Source organism: Ambystoma mexicanum, chromosome 3p (genome assembly GCF_040938575.1).
Source record: "Ambystoma mexicanum isolate Mex_15411 chromosome 3p, UKY_AmexF1_1, whole genome shotgun sequence".
Taxonomy (NCBI): Eukaryota; Metazoa; Chordata; class Amphibia; order Caudata; family Ambystomatidae; genus Ambystoma; species Ambystoma mexicanum.
Window position 1 is genome coordinate 200,576,208 of NC_090925.1, and position 21,915 is coordinate 200,598,122.

Here is a 21,915-nt window from a genome sequence, read left to right on the forward strand (position 1 = left end):
GAGACAAACACAAGAAGGACTTTTCCTAAAAGAAATGGTGAAAAAAGTAAAAAAGTTGACCGGAATCTGTTTTTTACAGATCGGTCTTGGGTGGCATATTGGAAAACATGGCTGACCCGATTTTTAGCTAGTGTTGTTCGCGGTCGGGAAAAATCATGGTAGTTTGATCTAAACCACTATCACCAGTCATTTCAAGTAGGAAAGTGTAACACTTGAGTGTTTTGTCTCAGGGGATGCTAGGCAACCCCTCCAGCACTCTATAGGAAGATAGTGTGTGCTGGGTCTGTAAATTTAAAGAGACTAGTAAAGTCAATTTAACTTTACATGCTCTGGGAGACAGCAAAGGTATTTAAACCTTGGGCAGTCTGAAAGACATCCCTGTGCCACTGCACTGAAGGTGCTGTGTGACACACAGAAAAAGATGATGCCTATGGAGTAGTTTTAAAACTTCATAACCAAAGAACACAAAAGTAAAACACATTGAAAATGCAAAGTTCAAAGCCTCAAAATATAGCAAAAGAGCTGGAGGGCTCTAAGGTAGAGTGAATTTAGCACTTGGGTGAGAATTCTCCCTAACAGCTTTCACTATTTTCCTTAATGCTTTTTAGCAGTTTTCACTACTTTCACAATAGGACATCATTCGTTTTCCACTTGTGCTGTAATTTCACATTATTTCCATATCTTCTCTTTAGTTCGGTATTCAATATATGTTGTATTTCACAAAATACTTGACAGCTTCTTCAGGATTCAATGTTCTCTCATTCAGGTTCCAAACACAATTCTTTATAAGTTTCAGTTTGATCGCTAACAGCCAATGTCAGCTTCCTGCCCCTGGAGCACCCTGTTACAAGTATTCCTTGTCTCGCACTCACCGGGGCTGTCTTCTCCTCTGGGCACCTTCCTTCTGTTCTCCGGCTTCCACTTCACTCCCGGGTACGTGTCCGGAGCGTCAGCGAGCAGCGCTTGCCACCGGTGAACCTTGCGGCAGCACCCCACTTGAGTCTTCTGTGTTCCCCCAGCTCCAGCTGGGAACACACAGCATCAGGGACTGCAAGGGCTCTGACCTTCTTGGGGCCTGTTCGGGTAGTATGCCTCTCTCACCCCTCGCATCTGTGTCTTTCTCACCAGGCAGGTTCCCCCTGTCATGCTGCTGGGCTCTCCTTTTAAGCACCTGTGGCCTTTCAATAGGTTTCAGGTGCAAGTCCTTTGCATTCTACCATTTAAATGGACATACCTGACCCTCCATAGTCCTCTTCCTCATCTCAGTACCACCGTGGTGAAATTGTCTAGAAGTGTGCATCACTCCTAGTTGCCTCTTCCTCATTTTCGTCTTAAAGGCATATGATTGTGGGACAGTGGGTGTGTGGAATGGATAAAGACTCAAAATACCCAACGAAGGCAGGGAGAGAGAGTAGGACTCATTCTCATACGGGAAAGGGGGATACCAGGTCTCACCTGAAGATGTGCTCCTCCCACTCCCCAAGGACCCTCCACCCAGGTGATTCTCCACGCATATCCACCCCCAGGGTTCAGGATCCAAAAGCGTTGGCCTTTACCTGGGCACCTGAGGGGAAGATCCCAGGGACTAGATGGGAGGATACCCTCGAATTCCTCACAATACTTTGACATCAGTCTCCCGTTTCCTTATCTTTTTTGGTAGTCATCTGTACTGGCTCCCTTCTTCCTCCATTACCAATATCGCACCTCTCCTCCCCTTATCCCCCCATAATTGAGTAAAGAGATGTTTTCTTCTTGGCCTCCTGGTGAGTGCATCATCAAACTCTGTTTTTTACTTTCCCTTTGCCAGAAAACACTATTCAAATGGATTGTGTCCTCCAACGTATCCCACATCTTTGACATGTAATGTCCACAGCTGTGTACTTTGCAACCTTTATTGGCAAAGGGCGTCCTGCGGCGATGGCATCGGGTCGATGTCCCTCAAAGGCCTCTGTCGAGGGTGACGCCACCGGATGTTATAAATAGCACGCACAGCGCCTGTAGCCTCAGTTCCCTTTTTCCCGCAAATGTGTTTGCTTCGGAGACTCCGCGTGCTTCGTGTATTCCTCGTGAATGTCATCTTCTTCGACCCCTCCGGCTCCGCGGTCTGGCTTCAAGACTTGCCGGGACTGCAAGTCTAAGATGTCGATTACCAACCTGCATTGCATTTGTTTGTGGTGCCTGGGCAAGAGTCATGACACCGACGACTGTTCTAAATGCCAATCGTTGGAGCATAAGGGGAAGCTTCAGGTAGGTAGGGGTTCTAATCCCAGTAAGCCCTGTAACATTTCTAAGGGGATGTCCACCGATGATTCGAGAGGTGACTCTTCGTGTCGGAAGGAGTCCTGGGGATCTCGGTCCCGAGTGGTTCCTGCCATTCGTCGTCCTTCATTCCAGGAAGCGCAGTCACTGGTTCCCTTCCCCGTCCTCCTCGGAGGATGGGGCCGCGAGGAAAGGGGCATGTCCGACTAAGTCCTCGACTCTGGAGGAATGGGCTTCCGTCAGGGAGCAGATGCTGGCGATTTTCCAATCCCAGGGCACTGTTCCATCCGCGCCTTTGGAAGAAGCCGGCAAGTAACGGTCTTGATCTGTGGCTCGCACGTCTTCGGGCTCGGGTCCTCGGCACGACTGCCATCGGGAACCTTTGAGGTCCCTTTCTAACAAGGCTCAGGATGGCCGACGCTGCCCGTGCCATGTCCGTCGAATACGGATGTCGACGCTTTGCCTTTGCACCAGCCCTCGGCGCCGTTATCGACGGGGCCTTTTGGCTGGAATTTACCGATGGCGATCCCTGCTACTGTGGATCCTCCAAGGAAAGCTACTTCCAAGTCTGTGGGGCCTGTTAAGGACTCCAGACCCTCTTCTGTCCCAAGGCAGGACTTTTACCTGCCTCTGAATGACATCTATGAGGAGGAGGAGGAGAGGTCAGACTTCGATGTTTACCCTGTTGAGCCTGATGTGGCTGCTGTCTTTTCTGGAGACAGACAATTGGAAGAGTTGAGGCAATCTCTTCATGATGCCAGTGGCTTGGACACTTCTCCTGAGGTGGAATTTGGCAGGCCTGAGCCTGGGGCTCATGCTGAGTCATCCTACAGGAGACTGATGGCTAGGGTCACGAAGAATCTTAGCTGGTCCAGTCCTCCTGAAGCTTTTGTCCAGGATGACTTAACGGATATTTTGGATCAAGGTCCCTCCTCTGACCCGGTGTTACCTTTTCATTTGACATTGCAGAAGAGGGTGGCAGCTTCTTGACAGACACTGGAATCTCTTCCGGCAGTTAATAAATTGTTAACTAAAAAATGTTGCCCTTCCGGTAGCGACCCCAGCTACCTTTCATCTCAACCCACTCCCGAGAGTTTGGTGGTTCAGGCGTTTACGGCCACCTCGAGGCAGGCGGCGTACCCTACCATCCCTCCTGATAGGGATGACAAACACTTCGACGGTTGGGCACGCATGGTGTTTTCTGTGGGGAGTATGGCGTTGAAGTCAGCCAACTCCACTTGTGCCTTGGCAAGATTTTCACACACTCTGTAGAATTGTGTTTCTCTAGCGCCTGAGCATATTCCTGAAGGGGAAGAAAGGTATGGGTTCCTTGCTCTCATGCAGGATGGCAAGGATGCCATGTGTAAATCCCTTCAGTCGGGTTTGGACACGACCAACAGTGTTAGCTGGTCTATGGCTGCGGGCACCGTTATACGCAGATTTGTGTGGTTGCGGAAGTTGGGTTTTGCGCCGGATGTGCAAGCCCGTCTTTTCAACATGCCCTCTGATGGCGCACATTTGTTTGGCAGCAAGGCTGACGAGAGCCTTGAGAGGTTGCAGACCTCAAAAGCTGCAGCAAAATCTTTGAGCGCAGCTCTGTTTCAATCTCTGCCTTTTCGTCCTAGGGGACAGCAGTGGAGGGGAGGTTCTTTTCGTTACTACTCCTCCTTAGGTAGAGCGAGAGGAGCCGCCAGTCAAAGGGGTCAGCGTAAAAGTACCCGTGGTGGTCGGGGAAATAGGGGTGCCAAAGCCGCTCAGGCAGCTGCCTCTTTGCCTTCAGGCGCTGCCGCAACCGCTCCAAAACAAGCATGATGCCATGTCCCATTATTCGCTGTTTGGGGGCAGACTGTCTCAGCATCTCGAAGAATGGCGAGCTATTACTTTGGATGCTTGGGTTCTGGATACAATAGCCCGCGGCTACTGCCTTCCCTTCCTAAAGCGGCCTCATGTCAATCCACCGGGGAATCTCTCTTTGAAGCTTCCAGATCCGCTCCTTGTGCAGGAAATCTTGACCCGGCTGGAGAAAGGCGCTATAGAACTTGTGCCTGTAGCGGAGAGGAACAAGGAATGGTATTTCCCATATTTTTTGATTCCAAAGAAAGACTGGGGATTGAGACCCATCTTGGACTTGCGTTGGTTGAACAAACTTCTCAGGAAAGACAAGTTCAAGATGGTCACTCTTTCTCAAGTCCTCCAGGCCCTTCAACTTCAGTATTCATTGGTGTCTCTGGACCTACAGGATGCTTACTTTCATGTGCCGATTCATCAAAAGCACAGAAAGTACCTGAGATTTGCGGCTGGTGACTTGCACTTTCAGTTTCGGGTCCTGCCATTTGGATTGACCGCCACCCAAAGGGTCTTCACCAAGCTTATGGTAGTGATGGCAGCGTATGTCCGGCGAGGGGGGATTCACGTCTACCTCTACCTGGACAACTGGCTGATCTGCGCGCCTTTTCCCGAGCAAGCAATGGATCATCTAGGTCTCACATGCTGCTCCCGCCACAAGCTGGGCTTCTCCCTCAATTTCAAGAAGTCACATCTGACACCTTCCCAACAGCTCCAGTACATCGGGGCTGTGTTGGGCACATCCTTGGGGAAGTGCTCGCCTCCCAGAGGTGAGGGCTCATCACATTATGCAGATAGTGGCCAAGTTTCAACATGCCCAGAGTCTCCCGGCTTTCGAATTCTTAAGGTTGCTCGGCCTCATGGCATCCTGAATTTTTCTGGTGCTAGAGGCCAGACTGAGGATGAGATCCCTGCAATGGTTTCACAAGATGCAGTGGTCACAATTCTAAGGCAAGATGTCGGATCCTGTTCAGATTCCACTCTCGGTCTCACAGGATCTGCTGTGGTGGGCCAACGAGGCCAGAGGTGACAGTTGTAATGGACCCTTCCCTCACAGGATGGGGAGTTCATGCCGAATATTTGAACGCCAGCAGTCGTTGGTCTCCGTTGGAGTCCAAAACTCCACATCAACCTGTTAGAGCTGAGGACCATCAGGCTGGCCCTGAAGGCTTTTCTGCTGTCTGTGCGGAGGAAGTGTGTCCTGATCATGACGGACAATACAGTGGCCAGCATTACCTCAACAGAAAAGGGGGTGGGTAGGGTCACTACTGTTGTGCAGAGAGACGATGCAGCTCTGGTTCTGGCCAATCGAGCAGGGAATATCACTCTCGGCAGTTCATCTGGCCGGAGAGGAGAATGCTGCGCGGTGGACGCTCTGAGCAGGCAGAGCACAGTCTCTCACGAGTGGGAGTTGGCTCAGGAAGTCCTTTTGGAGATCTTTACCCTTTGGGGAACCCCACAGGTGGATCTCTTCACGACCAGTGCCAACCGGAAGTGCGAGAGATTCTGCTCAAGGGAATTTTCTCCAAGAGGTGCCTTAGGAGATGCCTTCATCGTGGATTGGTCATTCCTGCTTCTGTATGCGTTTCCGCCAGACCCCGTCATTCCTCAAGGGTTAAGGAGGTTGCAGAGGTTCGGATCCCACATGATCCTCATTGCTCCGGATTGGGCCAGGAGAGTGTGGTACCCGGACCTTCTAGAAATGTCCATCTGCCCTCCACGCTGCCTCCCCGACCGAGAGGATCTGCTGTCGCGCAAGGGGGTGAGGGCGGGTCAGGTTTTCCATCCACAGTTCAGGACTCTCATCCTTCACGCTTGGTATCTGGAAGGTTGAGGTATAAGGATTGAGACCTCCCGAATGACGTGATGGAGGTGTTTTCGGCCAGGCGGCCAGCAACAAAATCCCTGTACCGTTGGCGTACGTTTTGCGACTGGTGCAGAGGACAAAATGTTGATCCTTTTCAGTGTTCCATTCCCATGGTTCTTGCTTTCTTTGGCCCACAGGGGCCTTCAAGTAGGTAACATTAAGTGTTACCTGGCGGTGTTGTCTATCTTCAAACGCTCGTCTGAAGAATGTTTTTATTTTAAGATTCCTTTGATTTCCCAATTTCTTAAAGGACTCACTAATGTGTTCCTGCCGTCCCAGATTCAGGTGCCGGTTTGGGATTTCAATTTGGTCTTGAAATTCTTGATGTGTGCTCCATTTGAACCTTTGCACTCTTGCCCTTTGAGACTTGTCTTTCAAGACAGTGTTCTTGGTTGCGGCTACTTTCGCTCGCAGAGTGAGTGAATTGCAGGCACTTTCATCTAAGCCACCCTTTACTGTGTTCCACAAGGATAGGATTGTACTGAGAGTATGTCCTTCTTTTCTATCTAAGGTAGTGTCTGAATTTCATTTAAGCCAGAAAGTGGTTCTTCCGTCTTTCTATCCTCCTTCTCACCCTTGTAAGGAAGAGGAGCGACTCCATAGGTTGGACCCTAGGAGAGCTCTGAGCTTTTATATTTCTAGGATGTCCAGGGTCAGAGTGGACAATCAACTTTGTGGGGTATGCTGGACACCGATTGGCCAGGTTGTTACCAAACAGACCTTGTCCAGGTGGATTATCCTCACCATAACGGAATGTTACCGATTGGCGGGCAAGGACCCTCCTGAAGGGTTGCGTGTTCATTCCACTAGGGGCGTGGCTACTTCCACAGCCCTGCAGAAGGGAGTTCCTATTAGGAATATTGGTGACGCAGCCACATGGGCGTCTATCCACACCTTTGTGAAACATTACTCCCTGGATACGATCCATGGTCCAGATATAGCCTTTGGTAAGGTGATTCTTTATTCTGCCATCTGATTGGGTATGCTAAAATCTTCTCCCTCCTCCACTTTCTGGTTCTGCTTTGAGAGTCTGTCAAAGATGTGGAATACATGGCGGACACAATCCATTTGAAGAACAAGTTACTTACCAACTGGTAACGTTCTTTCGACTGGATGTTCCTCCAACATATTCGCCTAGGTTCCAGAGTGTCTGGGCAGAGTCTTCCACCCCTCTGTCCTTTGTCCGCCAGAGTATCTGAATAGGTCCAGCTCCCAAAGGGAGTCCTGCTGTCCTGATTGGACAGCCAAACACCCCTTTCCGTAAAATGCTGAAAGAGATTGCAGAGGAGTGTGTGCTGGAACTGTATAAAAGGTGAGGCTTCTGGAGTGTACAACACTCACCATGGTGGGATACGAGGTGTGTTCTCAAGTTGTTTCAGTGAGAAGGCGTGCCGTGAGACTTGTCACACTTCCCCCATCTCGGGCCTGCACCTCCTGTTTGCGAGAGGCAGAGTCTGCTGTAAGGATGGCATCTATGGCACAGGTGACCTAAAGAAGCAAAGTGAAAGGATTAGGAGCGCAGTTGCCACAACAAATCGTACAAATGCATACTGCATGGAAACAGCCCCCCTAACCCTGCAAAAAAATATGTGGCAAGTATTAAGCTTTTCTACAGATACAGGAAAACATTTATTTTCAAAATGTTTTAAAATTGTCCAGGTTGTGCTCACAAAGTGGGAACACATGCCCAGGAAGAGTAAGTGAGAAAGGAACAGTGATGCTCCTGACCTCTGCCGAGTGTCCTTTATCCTGGAGGTTTAGTGTACATACACTGACTGCAGTGACCCAGGCCAAAGGTAAGGTCTCCTGACCCCCACCTTCCCAAGCCATGCAATTTCAATATTGCAAAGGTGCTTAAAAGCACCATAGCGCACTCGGCGCGTGGTCCCTCTCCCCAGCCCACCTGCTTCCTGGTTCCCCTGTGCCCGCCTCCCCACTGTCCCGATTGGTCCTTTTTTTATAAAAAAAAAACAGGCCGTGGTGCAGGTCTGCAGCCGGCGTTCTCCGCCATTTGCAGTGACCCAGGCCAAAGGTAAGGTCTCCTGACTCCCACCTTCCCAAGCCCTGCAATTCCAATATTGCAAAAGTGCTTAAAAGCACCATAGCACACTCGGCGCGTGGTCCCTCTCCCCAGCCCACCCGCTTCCTGGTTCCCCTGTGCCCGCCTCCCAACACGCCCACGCCATCCGGATTGGTCCCCATACCCCACTTCAAGGACATCCAAGGGCAGCCCTCTGCCCGGCAGCCCTGCGGCGAAGGACCCCGAGGCAAAGGACGGCCCCAAGAGGTGTCTGCAGGTGTCCGCAGGGGACGCCAAGGAAGCCAGCTGCTAACAGACACCAACAAAAACCGTGAGTGTGGCATGGGTAGGGAGTAGAGCGATCACTCTACTCCAGAAAACCCCTGCCACTCTCTTACCTCCCATATTAGCATGTCCACACTTAGACAGAATTGTGAATATTATGGAATTGTGAATGTTGGCATGTCCACGTCTGGATAGAGTTGGGACTATTAGCATATCCACACTTAGATGGAATTGTGAATGTTGGCATGTCCACGCCTGGATAGAGTTGTGAATATTAGCATGTCCACACTTAGAGGGAATTGTGAATGTTGGCATGCCCACACCTAGATAGATCTCTGAACAATGGCCTGCGCTGCATCTAGATAGGATTGTGAAGACCAACGGGTGCCACACTTAAACAATACTGTGAATGTTAGCATGCTAAAGGTCAGGTAACCCACTAACCAATATAACTTCAAACTCTGCATACTTATCTCACTCAAAAACTCACACAACCATCTCTCGCACCACAAGCCGCACGCACTTCACAACACTGCAACAACCCATAAGCCGGAGCAACAGCACACGCGGACTGACACCGATCCAATACCTGCACCAAAGCTCAGCATCTGGTGTATACCGAGCTGAAGCTGCCAGCAGAACACCACTCCTCTCACTATCCTACTCCCTCTTCACCTTACTAACCCCCCCCGCACCGCCCTCATAGTTTACAGATCTGCCAGAGCGCCTGGGGACCAATTCCGTTGGTGACAGTGTGCGGTACAAATACCTTTAACATACAACCAGCACTGTCAAGCAGAAATACCTCATATTAGGCAAATGCAAAAAAGGGCATTCAAGTATTAAAGTAGAACATCAAGAAATCCCACCCTCAGTTAAAAGTGCACATATTGCCTTCCAGCTTTAGCCCCCCCCCCCCCGCTCCCCCATCTATAGAACCTGGCCATTTGTGGACAGTCAGGACAAAGGGGAGTAAGTAGAGGGTCTTTGCACGCAGTGTTTTCTTGGACATAGTTTCTACATGACTTAGCTCAACATGACCCTCAAGAAAGCTCGAAAGTCTGCCGATAGACAGTGTCCTTAAACATTTTACACACAAGCCTAGGGGTTTGGTAACCATAACAGAAATGAGGAAACCAAATAATGCAAGGTATTTTGCTCGCTTTTCAGGGGGCTTTTGCAAACTCAACAAATGCGCACTTCTGACATACAACCACTCCCATCTGTAGTTTATCCCTAGGGAAGTAAAGGCTTTGCCAGATGTGTTTTCTTGGGAATGGCTTTAACATGCCCAGGCTCATCATGCAGTGAGTACATTTCAGACATATCCGACTTGGTGCAGCGAACACCTCCTCCCAGCCCTACAGATAATGGGTGTATCGGCCACTTTGATTCCCTAAAAATTGGCAAATACTCCCAGAAAAAAGACATGTAGAATCTTGCGCCCCTGCTTTCACCCTCACAGCTTCAATGGATATGTTTGGACCAGTAATGCATGTAGTAGCACAGGAAGAAACTATTTTAACTGCCCGATTGTAAGAAGTAAATGTGCATGAGAAGTAATGTGCATGAATAACTAGATGCAAAGTGCTTTCTTCTGATCTGCCTTTTCTGCCTGACTGCCTAGAGGCACTCCTCAAGACCATGCAGCCCGATTGGCTGCTACCCCAGCAAATACTGAGGTCCAGCCAAGCCGGGAGGTGTAGCCGGGCCTGGTGTCAAAGGGCCGATTCTAAGGGCTATTCCTGTCGTTTCCCTGTCCTTGCCGGGGAGTTGTCGACCTACATTAGGCATGTGTTGGGCAGGCAAATCACATTGCCCACACGTCCTGGCCTTTCCTGATATTAACTCGGGTAAGATCTGTGCATTTGTGGTCACCGAGCTATCTCCGAGCACCTTACCCTGTCACCGATGTCTACGGTCGACCTGTCCCTTCCGTGAGAGCATTCTCCTTCTAGCTTCCACATTCCCACCCACATGACTACTGCACGCCGCCTGTCTTACATTTACTGTATTATTTCCTGCTCTGATCCCATTTGAAACAGTGTGGAAACATTCATCGACGATTTGAACTATGCTTACCAGCGTTTCTATCTGCATCGTCATGGATCTGACCACGCTGACTTTGTCATCACTATATTTCACTACAGTTGACCTTTATTCTTCTCCTTTTACTGTCCGTGCCTTTCTGTGTATTACCTAATGCTTACAATATGCAGAGGATGTAATTTGTAAACTTGTGTTCTTCTCTTCACAATCTGTTCTTATGGTGAGTTCACCACCATTTACCTTGGAACTTATAGTCAACAGCCTCTAACACTAAAATTGTGAAACCTTCGTCGGTCACATTGTCCAAATTTGTAGGATTCTTGTACAGTAAGTTTGCCATCCGTGTACCACAGAAGTATTTTCGTAAATGCTCTAAAATCGCTTTTTTTTTTATTATTATTTATTTGCATTTAGTTCATTTACAAGAATAATTTCGAGTAGAACCTTTGCAAAAGAACAAGTTAAAATCCATGTAAAAAGAAAAAAAAATTTAAACATTTGAAATTACATTATTTTACATTAGCACACAATACTTTAAAATACAATTAAAAATACAGGTGCAAGAGAAAATATACCAATCAATTTACCAACTAGGCATTTCATTCTCCACTCAAAATAAGTTCTTTTTCTATATGCTTACAAAAACTTACTAATTCATAAATTAAACGGTTGTGAGTTCCTTGCATCATGCGAGACCATAAAAACTCGAGGCAATCCTCAAACCCTATATCAACAAATTTCATAAATCTTGCTGTACGTATTTTGTTAAAATGGGGACAATAGAGTATGAGATGCTTCAATGTTTCGTGTGGTTCATTGCACTCATCAAATCGACATCCCACAGCAAATGTGGTGGCATTTGTTCGCCAGTTCTTTGTTCTATCTCTAGTATGGTAAAGATTAAATCTAAATCGAATATATGCCTTCCTGGTAGTTTCACAGGGGAATAAAGTGATATGTGCATAGCGAGGGATGCGCTGTTTAACAAAGGCACCATATTCTTCATAAGATTTGTATGTCATAATCCGATCAATAGTTACACACCAGTCTAAATCAAAAAGTTTTTTTTTTGCATGGCACGGGCGAAGATGGACATCATTCACTGTAATATTCACTTCACTTAAAAGTTGTTGCATTTTTAGTTGATAATTATAAAAGGAAGGAGGACAGTGGGTACCCAGCATCTTATTCAAATCCGCATATAGCGAATTAGTCGGTGGATAATTCATTTTTGCAAAATGAGATAACTGTCTCCATTTCCATCTAGACGATAGTGCCACCAACCCCAATTCATGACGTATGATGGCATTTGGAATGGACATAGGCAAGAACATTGCTGCTTTTAAAAGTGAACCTTGTAAACAATCCAACATATTAGACATATCACACAAACAAATATCTAGTGCATAAAGAATGATACTCTCAGTCTTCAAGGACATAAATTCAATTAACGGAGTTAATGAAAATTTGCAGAACCGGGTATAAATCCTTTTCATTTGCGAAAGGAGTGTCCTGGTTTTGCATTTGATAATGTCTGTCCATACCTTGATGGAATTCTGATCAGAGAGATGATACCCCAAATAAATAGCGTTGGTAATACAAGATATCTGCGTATCCATAATATGCCATCTAAAACTGCCCTTTTTCTGCTTCACTCCAAATTTCATAATGGCAGTCTTTGCCGGGTTGGGAGTCAAATTGTGGTCCTTTGCAAATTCCTCAAAAAGTGTTAATTTCGTTTGTAAACCTACAGGAGTAGGGTCAAACAAGATAATATCATCTGCAAAGGCGATCCATTGCAAAGATATACTCCCAACCTTCACAGAGAACAGGTTCATATTTTCCCAGTTTTTATCCAGATCCGCCATGTATAGATTAAACAGGGTTGCTGCAAGGTTGCAGCCCTGTTTCAAGCCCAGTGCTGTTCCTATTGGAGCTGTGGTGCCCCCGTCCTGTGATATTTTTATTCTATAAGATGTATTGATGTGCAATTTCATGATCCAATACATTAAATCTTTTGGAATTCCGAAAGCCAACATTTTCATCCACAATAAGTTGCGGACAACATTATCAAAGGCCGCACTCATGTCAATCATTGCGATATATACCGGATTAGAGTTCTTATTTTTTGCTCCAGCAATAACGTGCGCAAGGATAGTTGCATTTAGAGTGGTACTCATATTCTTTCTGAAACCCGTTTGAAATTTAGAATAAAGACCCTTGGACTCAATAATTTTCTCCAAATCGTGAAGAAGTAGAATCGCAAAGATTTTAGCCTTGGTATCGATTAGAGAAATCGGGCGATAATTTTCAGGACAGGAAGGATCACCCCTCTTAAATATGGGGACTATGTTTGCAGTTAACCAAGATGGTGGAATTGCTTTTTAATTGTAGCACCCACAGCTATGTTCCTGTCGTGACCGTAATATTCAGATGTAATGTTAATACCTCAATAACCAGCATTCCGCTCCCTTGCCGTGTTTATATGTATGCTTATATGTATGCTTCTCATAGCCTCTTTGCGTCCTCTCCCTCCTCTTTAGATAAAAGCCATCTACCGTCACCCAAGTTACTTCATATTTGCATTTTAGACTCAACTATCCATAACAACCGATGTACCTCATTACTAAGTAATCTATGCAGAGGTCCTCCTATGCACTCAGCCACAATAGGCTAGTTCACTATCTCTATTTTGATGTTCTGATTAAGCCATGTCTGCTTATGCTCTGATTCAGTTCCTGCTACAATAGACAAGCTCTTCCTAGCATATTTCATCTGAACTGGTTATGACTTACTATGTACAAGATGTAGCTCCCTGCAGCAAGAGATGAGCTGCCCCAAGTACATTATCTGCACCTATTATGACCTATTATGTACTGGGTCGCAGTTCCCCCGCAACAAGAGGCAAGCTCTCCTTAGCATATTTTATCTGAACCGACTATGACTTACTATGTACCGGATGTAGCTCCCTGCAGCAAGAGGCGACCCATCCCAAGTACATTCTCTGCAATTATTATTACTTGGATGCAGTTCCCCATAAAGAGGCGAGCTAGCCTTAGAATATCTTTCTTTGTCTGCATTCGGTAGGACTTCATATGCACATGCTGTAGTTCTTTACTCACTATACAAAGCTTCTCCGTGCATGTAGTCTCTTGCACTACCTATGCCTATTGTACGCCTGCTATGTAATTACTGTACTGCACTTATTGTAACCATTTACCTAAGTTAAGCGCCGAGACGACAAAGAGCTTAGTGCACTATACAAATAAAAAATCAAACAAAAACAGTTGTTTTTCAGTTAAAACATATTTTTACTTGCTCATAAAATACTCTTTGAAATTGGACTTGCGTTACTGCTCCCTAAAAAATCATTTTACACCCAACTTTAAAAATGGGGAGTAAAATACTCCCACTTCCAAGTCTCACCAGGTGCACTGCCTCCTCCCTAGCCATCTCTCCTCTTGGTACCACACCCCATAGTATACAGTGGGGTCCCACAATAAATTTGGTCCGACTGTACACCTAGTCCCTCCATCTTTTCCTTCTCGAAACTTCCTGTGCATCCAATCCATCCCTCACTCCAACTATCCATTATTCATCCAACCTTCCTCTCCCTACCACTACTGAACGTTTGATCATACTCCTCCTTTGCCTCTCTGACAGGTAATGTGCTTCAACACCTTAATGGCAGGAGGCACAATATAAATGCAGGTTAACATAACATGTCTCAAATAATAAGACAAGTGTGGCAACTAAGGGAGGTGTTTCAAGGCATAGAGCTTCTACAAATTGTACATATTTAAACGTTGCCACAGTAATCGATCTTAGCTTGATCAAACATTTCCATTTTGTGATTGAAACCGCTGCATATCATCAGAAGTGTCCTAGGACATTCTGGGTTTTGCGTAATCAATCTTGAGTTCCTGTGCAGACAAATAAAGGCCTAGGTATCCCCAATCTACCCATACAAACACCTTAACGCCACCATACTCAACACACTACTACCTGAAATGTTTTAAACATTTTCCAACAGCATATTAAAAAGGGAACTGTACTACTCCCACAGCCACAAACTCAGCTGTTGAGGTCCATGAAGCTCAGGAAACAAACAAATCCTGTCCTGCACATTCGCAATCTGTGCGTCAACCTGCATCTGTTCTACCATCATTTTTCTGAGCCACTTTTGATGGCACCATATATACCTCCACATCCACAGTAACAACTTTTGGGACTAACTTTTTCTTAGGTTTTATTTATATATGTTGTGATTTTATCTTGAGCCATATGCAGCTCTCCACATTTTTCCCAAACTGTTTCAATATCCCCAAATGAAACTTCATCTGTATTTAATTTATTGATGTTATCATTGGGTTTTTTCCTTCCTCTTAGAGATCACTATTTTGCTGACTGCAACACTTAATTTACATTTGTATGCCAAATTGGCATTGCTCCTCAATTAATATTTTATCATTATTGCCGGCATCTTCTCTACCATTTTATACTATTATCAAACCACAAGCACAGAACAGGAAATAACAAACACAATAGTGGTTATAACAAGGTGGAACTGAATATCAATACAGCCTACTCGGGTCCTGCTATGTTTTTCCATAACAGTAATTCCTAGAGATTTTAGCCTTCTCCAAACCCACTCTGGGTTCACTCTGTGGTGTGCGTGCCTTGCAGTTGGCTTTTCTGCTATTTGCTGGGAGAAAAAGGGTGTGGCAAATCAAAATATAAAAATAATGTAGTTTTAGCCCCAATATTATCAGAATCTAGAAGAACAGGTAAATGTATTTAAGTTCGTTGATATGTACATCCTTCCAAATTATCGAAGTTCAAACATGAGGCACGCAGAGGAAGTTCAAAAGGAGGTCTCCGCCTTCATGTTCTGTCTCCCCAGCCCTAACAGCACTCTGGGTGCACTCTGTGGTTTGAACAGTCTTCCACAGGAACTCTGTTTCCTGCAACTGAACCCTATATCACCCTGCACACAGCTGGCACCTAGACCACTAGGGTCCCTCTTCTGCCTCTGAGAGAACTCATTCAATAGAATGGCGAAGGACTGGATAAGAAAAGGATTCTGCCTTGAAAAATATAACCAGTGTTTTAAAGTGTACCTACTTGTGAAGGAGTTAGTTGGTAACTGTAACTCTGAGAGTGAGCAGTTAGAAAAGTTCTTACTTTCCTTGAATGTGTTCTGCCATTCTGAAAAGTATGTGTATAGTTATTTTACTCGCCTGTAGGCGAGGTTATGCCTCTTTCCCAAATGTAATGCTGTTGGCTTCACTTGACTATTTCTTTCAGAATATTAGTGTATAAGTTTACCAACTGGGTCTTGCTTCCCCTGACCTGCTGTATAGCCTGTCTAAACTAAGTCTGCCTTGGGTTTTACCTACCTGGAATAACTTTGAGTCATTCTTGAAGTGTAACATTGGGTTTTGCTTTCCCTGGTCTTTTTTATACAGATGCTCAGTCTTAGGTTTATACCTACCTTTAAGTTGCTGATCACTCCTTGTGGGAAACCGGAGGGGTTTCTCACAAGTAATCCCCGGGGATCCTTTGTTTAGGTGTCCAGAGAAGGGCCATCGTTCTTGGATCCCAACCCTGGGGGCGGACAAGCGAGGGAGGATCACCTGGGCAGGCGGTGCTTGGGGAATGCGGGAAGAGTGCCTGAGGGTGAGATATGGTACTCCTCCCCCCCCCCCCAACGCCCTACCCGAAATACCCTCATTTTTCATGGGATATTGCCATCCAAGTTCCATCCTACCCCAGCACTTTCCCTTAAGGAAAAGATGGAAAATATCATCCACCGATCTTAACAGACCCTGACCAATCCTCACACCTAACACAGAAAATAGACAAAGAATAAAGAAACCCATTTACCCACAACAACATATTTATCCCCCCTTTCCTGACCATAATTTACCGAATTTACTCATTACCCCTATGGAACACTACAACTCCCATAATTCCTATTTCCCGTTGACTGCTAGAGTACTGGGACGAGGAAGAGATAACCAGGAGTAATGAAGATCACCCATAGGAAAATACAAGCAGCAGCCCTACCTACTCTGTCAATGTTCCACTAACAAGGACCCCTGAAGCCCGTTAAAGAGCCAGCAAAGTATAAAAGGTGGGGCCAGAAACACCCAGTTGAGTGAGCTGAGGATGCTGGAAGGACTGTGAAAGCCAGAAGAAAAAGCAGCAGCAGCTTGGAGAAGCCTGGAGAGTCGGGAGGAGGATGGAGTGCCAGGACACTGACCCTGTGTGTAAACAGGGGGGCTGCAGTGTAGCGAGGGAGCCAGCGCTTGTTCCCTGGGTGAGATACAGACGCCCAGGTGGCTGAGGGGCAGGTGGTGTGACACTGACCTCAGTCTGATCCCATTGAAGGAATTGCCAACACCATGCTACTCAGGGTGAGAGGTCAAGGCTCAGTGGCATGCATTTGGCTGAAGCAGGATAACCTTTTGAACAATGTGAACATTTTAGCAGATTAAAGCTCCCATGATTGCCAACATGCTGCCACAGGGAGCTAGCGAAGTGGGAGCAAAACAAACCTGTTTCATTATGGGACTTGTAGTGTGAAAATGGCAAGATTGGAAATTAAATGCAACAGGAAGGTAAATGAAAAGTCCAGGAAGTGTGCAGAGGCAAGATCTGGGAGATCGAAACCAGAGGGGCAACCAATCAGTGTCTCGCAGGGAGAAAGAGGGAAAACCCAATGTGCTCGACATTCTCTGACCAGGCCCAGGTACAGACGTCGTTTTTGTGCACTTGGTGAATACTACCTTGAGAGACATAGAGCACAGGGGTGGCCTCCAGGCAGGGGACAGACCCAGCAGGGCCGCAGAGCACCCCACACCAAAGTTGAGTGAACTTTGGGAACATTGCCAAGACAGGCCTAAGCTTGAGGAAGGGAACCCTGAGGGGGTCTAGTAACAGTTTTTGTTACAAGAGAGACCTGGGCTCAAGTGAGGTTGCCCGAGGGGTCTGGTGTGAAATATTGTTGTACCAGGACTATAAGAAGAATTGTGAGCCAAGGAACTGTTGTGAAAATTGGTCGAAGTGTTCATGAATAGTTCCAAACCAAATGTATGCAGTTTAGAAGGTCTTCAACGTGAACATTGAAAGCAAACGAATGTACATTGAAAGTCAAGTGAAACCCATACTTGGGGGAGGGAAACCTGAGGGGTCCTTGAAAGTTCTTTGTCTTAGAACTTTGTGCCTTTGAAACTAAGGCAAGGGAAGCCTAAGGACATGGTGTGAACTGTTGAATGGTACCAGCCATATGAGCTGTGTAAAGCAGCCACCTTGAAGAAATGTACAAACAACCCAGTGCATTGAACTTGGGGAAGGTAGTGGTGTACCACTTCCATTGTCATTCTGACATTCTTTTGATACCGTTTTGTTTTTGCATACATTTTCCCACGCATAGTTTTTGTAGAGTGTAAGGGCAAGTATAGGTTTGACACAGACTTCTCTTTTGGTTTGACTGACTGAGATGGACTATTTGGTTTACTTTGATGGTCGAGACTACTCCCATTATAGTTTGGGCCAGCTAGGAAGTCTCCAACTGCAGTTAAGCTTAATGAAGGTTTTCAAAACCTGTACATCTTGTCTGTGTCTTCACTTAAGATACCATGCCTTTCTTACACTCCTTTAAAAAGTGCATGGGTTTTACTTACCTGGGTCTGCCTTGGGCCATCCTAAAATAAGTTACTAAGTTATTGATTAACTTAGTTCTTGTCCCAGTGGCCTGAAAGGAAACTGTAATAGTACATTACAACATTCGGTTTACCTGCCTAGAATAGCTGTGTGCCATTCTTAAAAAGTGTTCTGTAGGTGTAGCTGACCTTGGTCTGCCTGGTGCAATTCTTAATTAGTGTGAAGAGTTATTGCTTACCATAGTCATGTGTTCCACTGAGCTGAAAAGCAACTGTAATTATGTATTACACCAAAAGGCCTTATTCACCTAGTATAACCGTGTTATACTAAATGTGGTTATAGGTTTCTACTGTCCCTTGAATGAGTATGGCACAGTTCAGAAAAGTATACTTGCAGGTTGGTTTACTGAGTAACTCCTTAGCTTGGTGTCACTGCACAACTGCTAGGCTCTACTACCCTTGTATAACTGAAAGTAATCACAAAGTAACTTATGGTGTTACTCCCCATGAATATGTGTGTCTTATACTAAATGTGTTTGATATGGTCTGACTTGGCTAGAAATACTGTTAGTTTTCTGAACAAGGTTTATGCTTTGGTCTGTGTACCTTCAAGCATTGTGTTGGATTTTTATAATGTGTTTGACTCTGACAGAATACTTACCCCACGACTTAACTTTGGCCTAATTTGTATTTATAATCCTTTATTTTTTATAATAATTCTGGTTGTCAGTGTTTCTGTTGATCCCTTGTTATACAAGTTCTCTGTACCTTCCTAGAACTCTCTCTCCCTACTAAGATAAGCCAGGCTGCTCGGTCAACGGTACCATATACTCAGGTGGCACAGCCTTATAGTAAGAGTGGAGTCTAGTACTGTATCAGTTGAATAGTTTTACTAAGCCCTTAGTTGGACTTCAGAAAGACTGTCCTAACAAGCCTTCTTTTGACTGCCTTGCTCCAAGTAGATCACTTGCTCAAAGCAAACCTAAGGATGGGATTTTGCCATTGAGCTGCTTCAAATTTTGGTCAATGGGCAATGGAGTTAGGAGCTTGTCAAACTGGGTCCCCCGAGTCTGCCGTCCTACTGGTTGATCCAGGTCTGAGGTGCAACGTGGTCTTTTAGGTTAGTCTGCATTTACACTGTGCCAGTCGCCACCCTTGTGGTCTTTCAGCCCTGGGGCCTGCAGATATCGAAATTAAGATTGGATTATGAGATGATCCTGGGGCAGTCATCGCTGATCTCCCAGCGGTAACCTCCTCCCAGTGGACGGCAGCTGCTACCTGATCCGGACCCTGGGGGTGGCTATATGAGGGAGGATCACATGGGAGTAGACGGCCTCTGGGGAGATGTCATGGCTTCATCGGCCGAACCTACCAACTTCAGTTGATCAATCTGAGGAAATCACCTTTTTCAATTCCAATTGTCAATCAGAACTGACTTGCCATCAAAACCTTTTAAAAATGCTTATTCAAATTCCATAAATTAATTGTCAACAAAGGAATCCACCAACCTTTTACTTTTTTTAACCTGTTCTTACTTTTGTAAGTGGAGCCTTTTTACTTCACTTTTCAAGTTCATCAGTTTTGGTGGCAACGATCAGAATCCACAAAATACTGGGACGAAGAGAGAACGAGCAATGTTGAGCAGAAGAGACTGCAAGCTCAGCGAGTGCTCTAGTGTTTCCTGGCACACCTGTGCCTGTGAAATTTAGGCAGCCGAAACCAGCTGCTGTGCTGACTGGTGAGAGAGAGCTGCACCCATCTACGAGGAGCAGAGATCTGGGACTGGCGTGGTGGAGCCAGGCAGCTCACTGACAGAGAAGAAAGAAGCTGCTGAGCCAAGAGAAGCTGTAGGAACGTCAGGAGTCGGTGAGGGACTCCTGGGCTTTCACGGACGAAGGAAAGCAACGTTTCACTTACCAGACCCAAGCGGAAAGCAGGCATGTCCAGTGGAAACCGCAGAGGACTGGCAAATGAAGGAAAGGAGGCAAGCAAGAAAGGGGCATACAGGAATCTTTAATCTGCAGACCACGAGAGCATTCACCAATGCCAAAGAAAACCGCCAAGTCCACCCAGAAGCAGCAGGGACACCATTTGGGAACCACTTAACACGGAAAGAGTTAAAGAATGGACATTTAAAAAGGTGAGCTCAAATCACAAACCACCCCTATTCTAATGTGTGAATGTACACAGTGCAAATACTCTAGAAGCAAAAAGAGAATAATATATTGGTGGGATTATCCAACATTCTATATAAGCAGCTTTTGGAGCGGGCAAATACCACGAATGAACAGAAGTCCTTGTAGGAAATTATACCAAGCAATTGAAAAGGATAGAAAAAGCGGTTTATAGTTTCGACCGTAATAGTTTCGAATGCCATAGTTCTGACACAAAAGTGCCAAAAAATCACTTTTTACAATACACATTTTTTTTTTTTAAATTAATATAAAAAAAATTGAAACTTTTTTATTTGGCACTATTGTGTCGAAACTTTTGGCATTCGAAACTATTGTTCGAAACTTTGACTGGACACCATAAGAAAAGCATCTTAATGGAGGATCCTAAGGTTCCCCAGCAACACTGCCCATAAAGAGCTGCGTGTTGCAGGTGCAAAAACACAAATGCCTTTTAGAGCTTTGGAGCAGACAGATTCCATAGTACAGGTAGAATGCAAAGAATAGAGTTGCAACAGACAGAGCCCACAAGAATCAATGAGGGGAAAAAGGCTCCACTCATTCAGGATTGTATGAAGAAGGTCCAGAAGTCTAGCAAAAAAGTATTGGGGTCTCACTAGGAGAGGGGATGAAGCATAAAGATGATAATCCCCCTAACACTATTTTTCTGTACTTCTGTGTGGACTCTAATACTTGACTGTGTGGTTAACTCAACAGACTACCTGCTTAAGTCTGCCTTACTGCTCAGCTCACGTTACCTTGATTGGTGTTTGCTAGACCAAGGGTCAGTAACATTGTTCAATGACTAAGTTGGCCTCTCGGTAGCCTTCCACCAGGCTGGTTCTGAAAATTCATTTTAACATTTGCCTTCATGAAGTCTGGAATTATTGAAACCAAGATGCCCCTTTGGCCTGGGCCGTCACCATATCCCGGTCCTTTTTCAAATGCCATCCCTGCTGGGTGTGGAAGATTAACAGGAACATTTTAGGGCTAGTGTCCTCTGTGAGGCTTCAAACAGAAATAAGCTGGAGAATTGAATTGTCCCGAATGTCAACATATCGTACATATAATAGGAACATGTATGGTTAGTCCTCCTTTTGAGTAATGTGACCCACCTGCTTTCATCTGTGTAAATTGGAAAAATGAACGAAGGCATTGAGAATTGGTGTTTTGAGAATGGGAATTCTGAGATAGTATCTGGGCACCACTTGCGCTAGAGCCTCATTTGATCAATGTCTGGGCACATCCTGTGACACAGTTCAATGTAATAGGACTTGAGTGTATCTGGCTGCAGCTGAAGTTCTACCAGTGTCTGGTCGTACTGATGAACTTGTTCTCTCTTGACTGTTTTACCCTATTCTTCTTGCAGACGTGTATTCTTACGATGAGGATGACATGGTGTTGGACCCGAGCATAGCGGAGCATCTGTCCCATTTTGGAATTGACATGATGAAAATGCAGAAGGTCAGGTTTCTATCTTCTATCTGCGTCTAGTTTTATTGTTTTTTTCCTTGTTCATTTTCCCTGACCTTTTCCACCATTCATTGTTTCCTAATCCATGTACCTCTATATGAAACCCATTTTCTCTCCTTTTTACTACACTACTTGTTTAAGGATTGTGCAGTAGCCAAGGCTTCCTTTGCAGGGCCTAGGTCAAACTGACCAGATATCCATAGTCATTGCTACGACCCAGTTGGCATTCTTTTTTTGTTTATTTTTTTTGATGATGGTTGTAAGGAACTATAGCCCACA

General features: G+C 45.6%; 1 protein-coding gene across 2 annotated transcripts in view; it reads left to right on the forward strand.

The window, feature by feature from the left end:
* USP5 (ubiquitin specific peptidase 5) overlaps window positions 1-21,915 on the forward strand; it is a 1,083,475-nt gene that overhangs the window by 404,274 nt on the left and 657,286 nt on the right. For both annotated transcript variants that reach the window (XM_069650637.1, XM_069650636.1), the window contains exon 7: window positions 21,533-21,627. In XM_069650637.1, coding sequence (XP_069506738.1) covers window positions 21,533-21,627 — 95 coding nt within the window. The remainder of the gene's footprint in view (window positions 1-21,532; window positions 21,628-21,915) is intronic.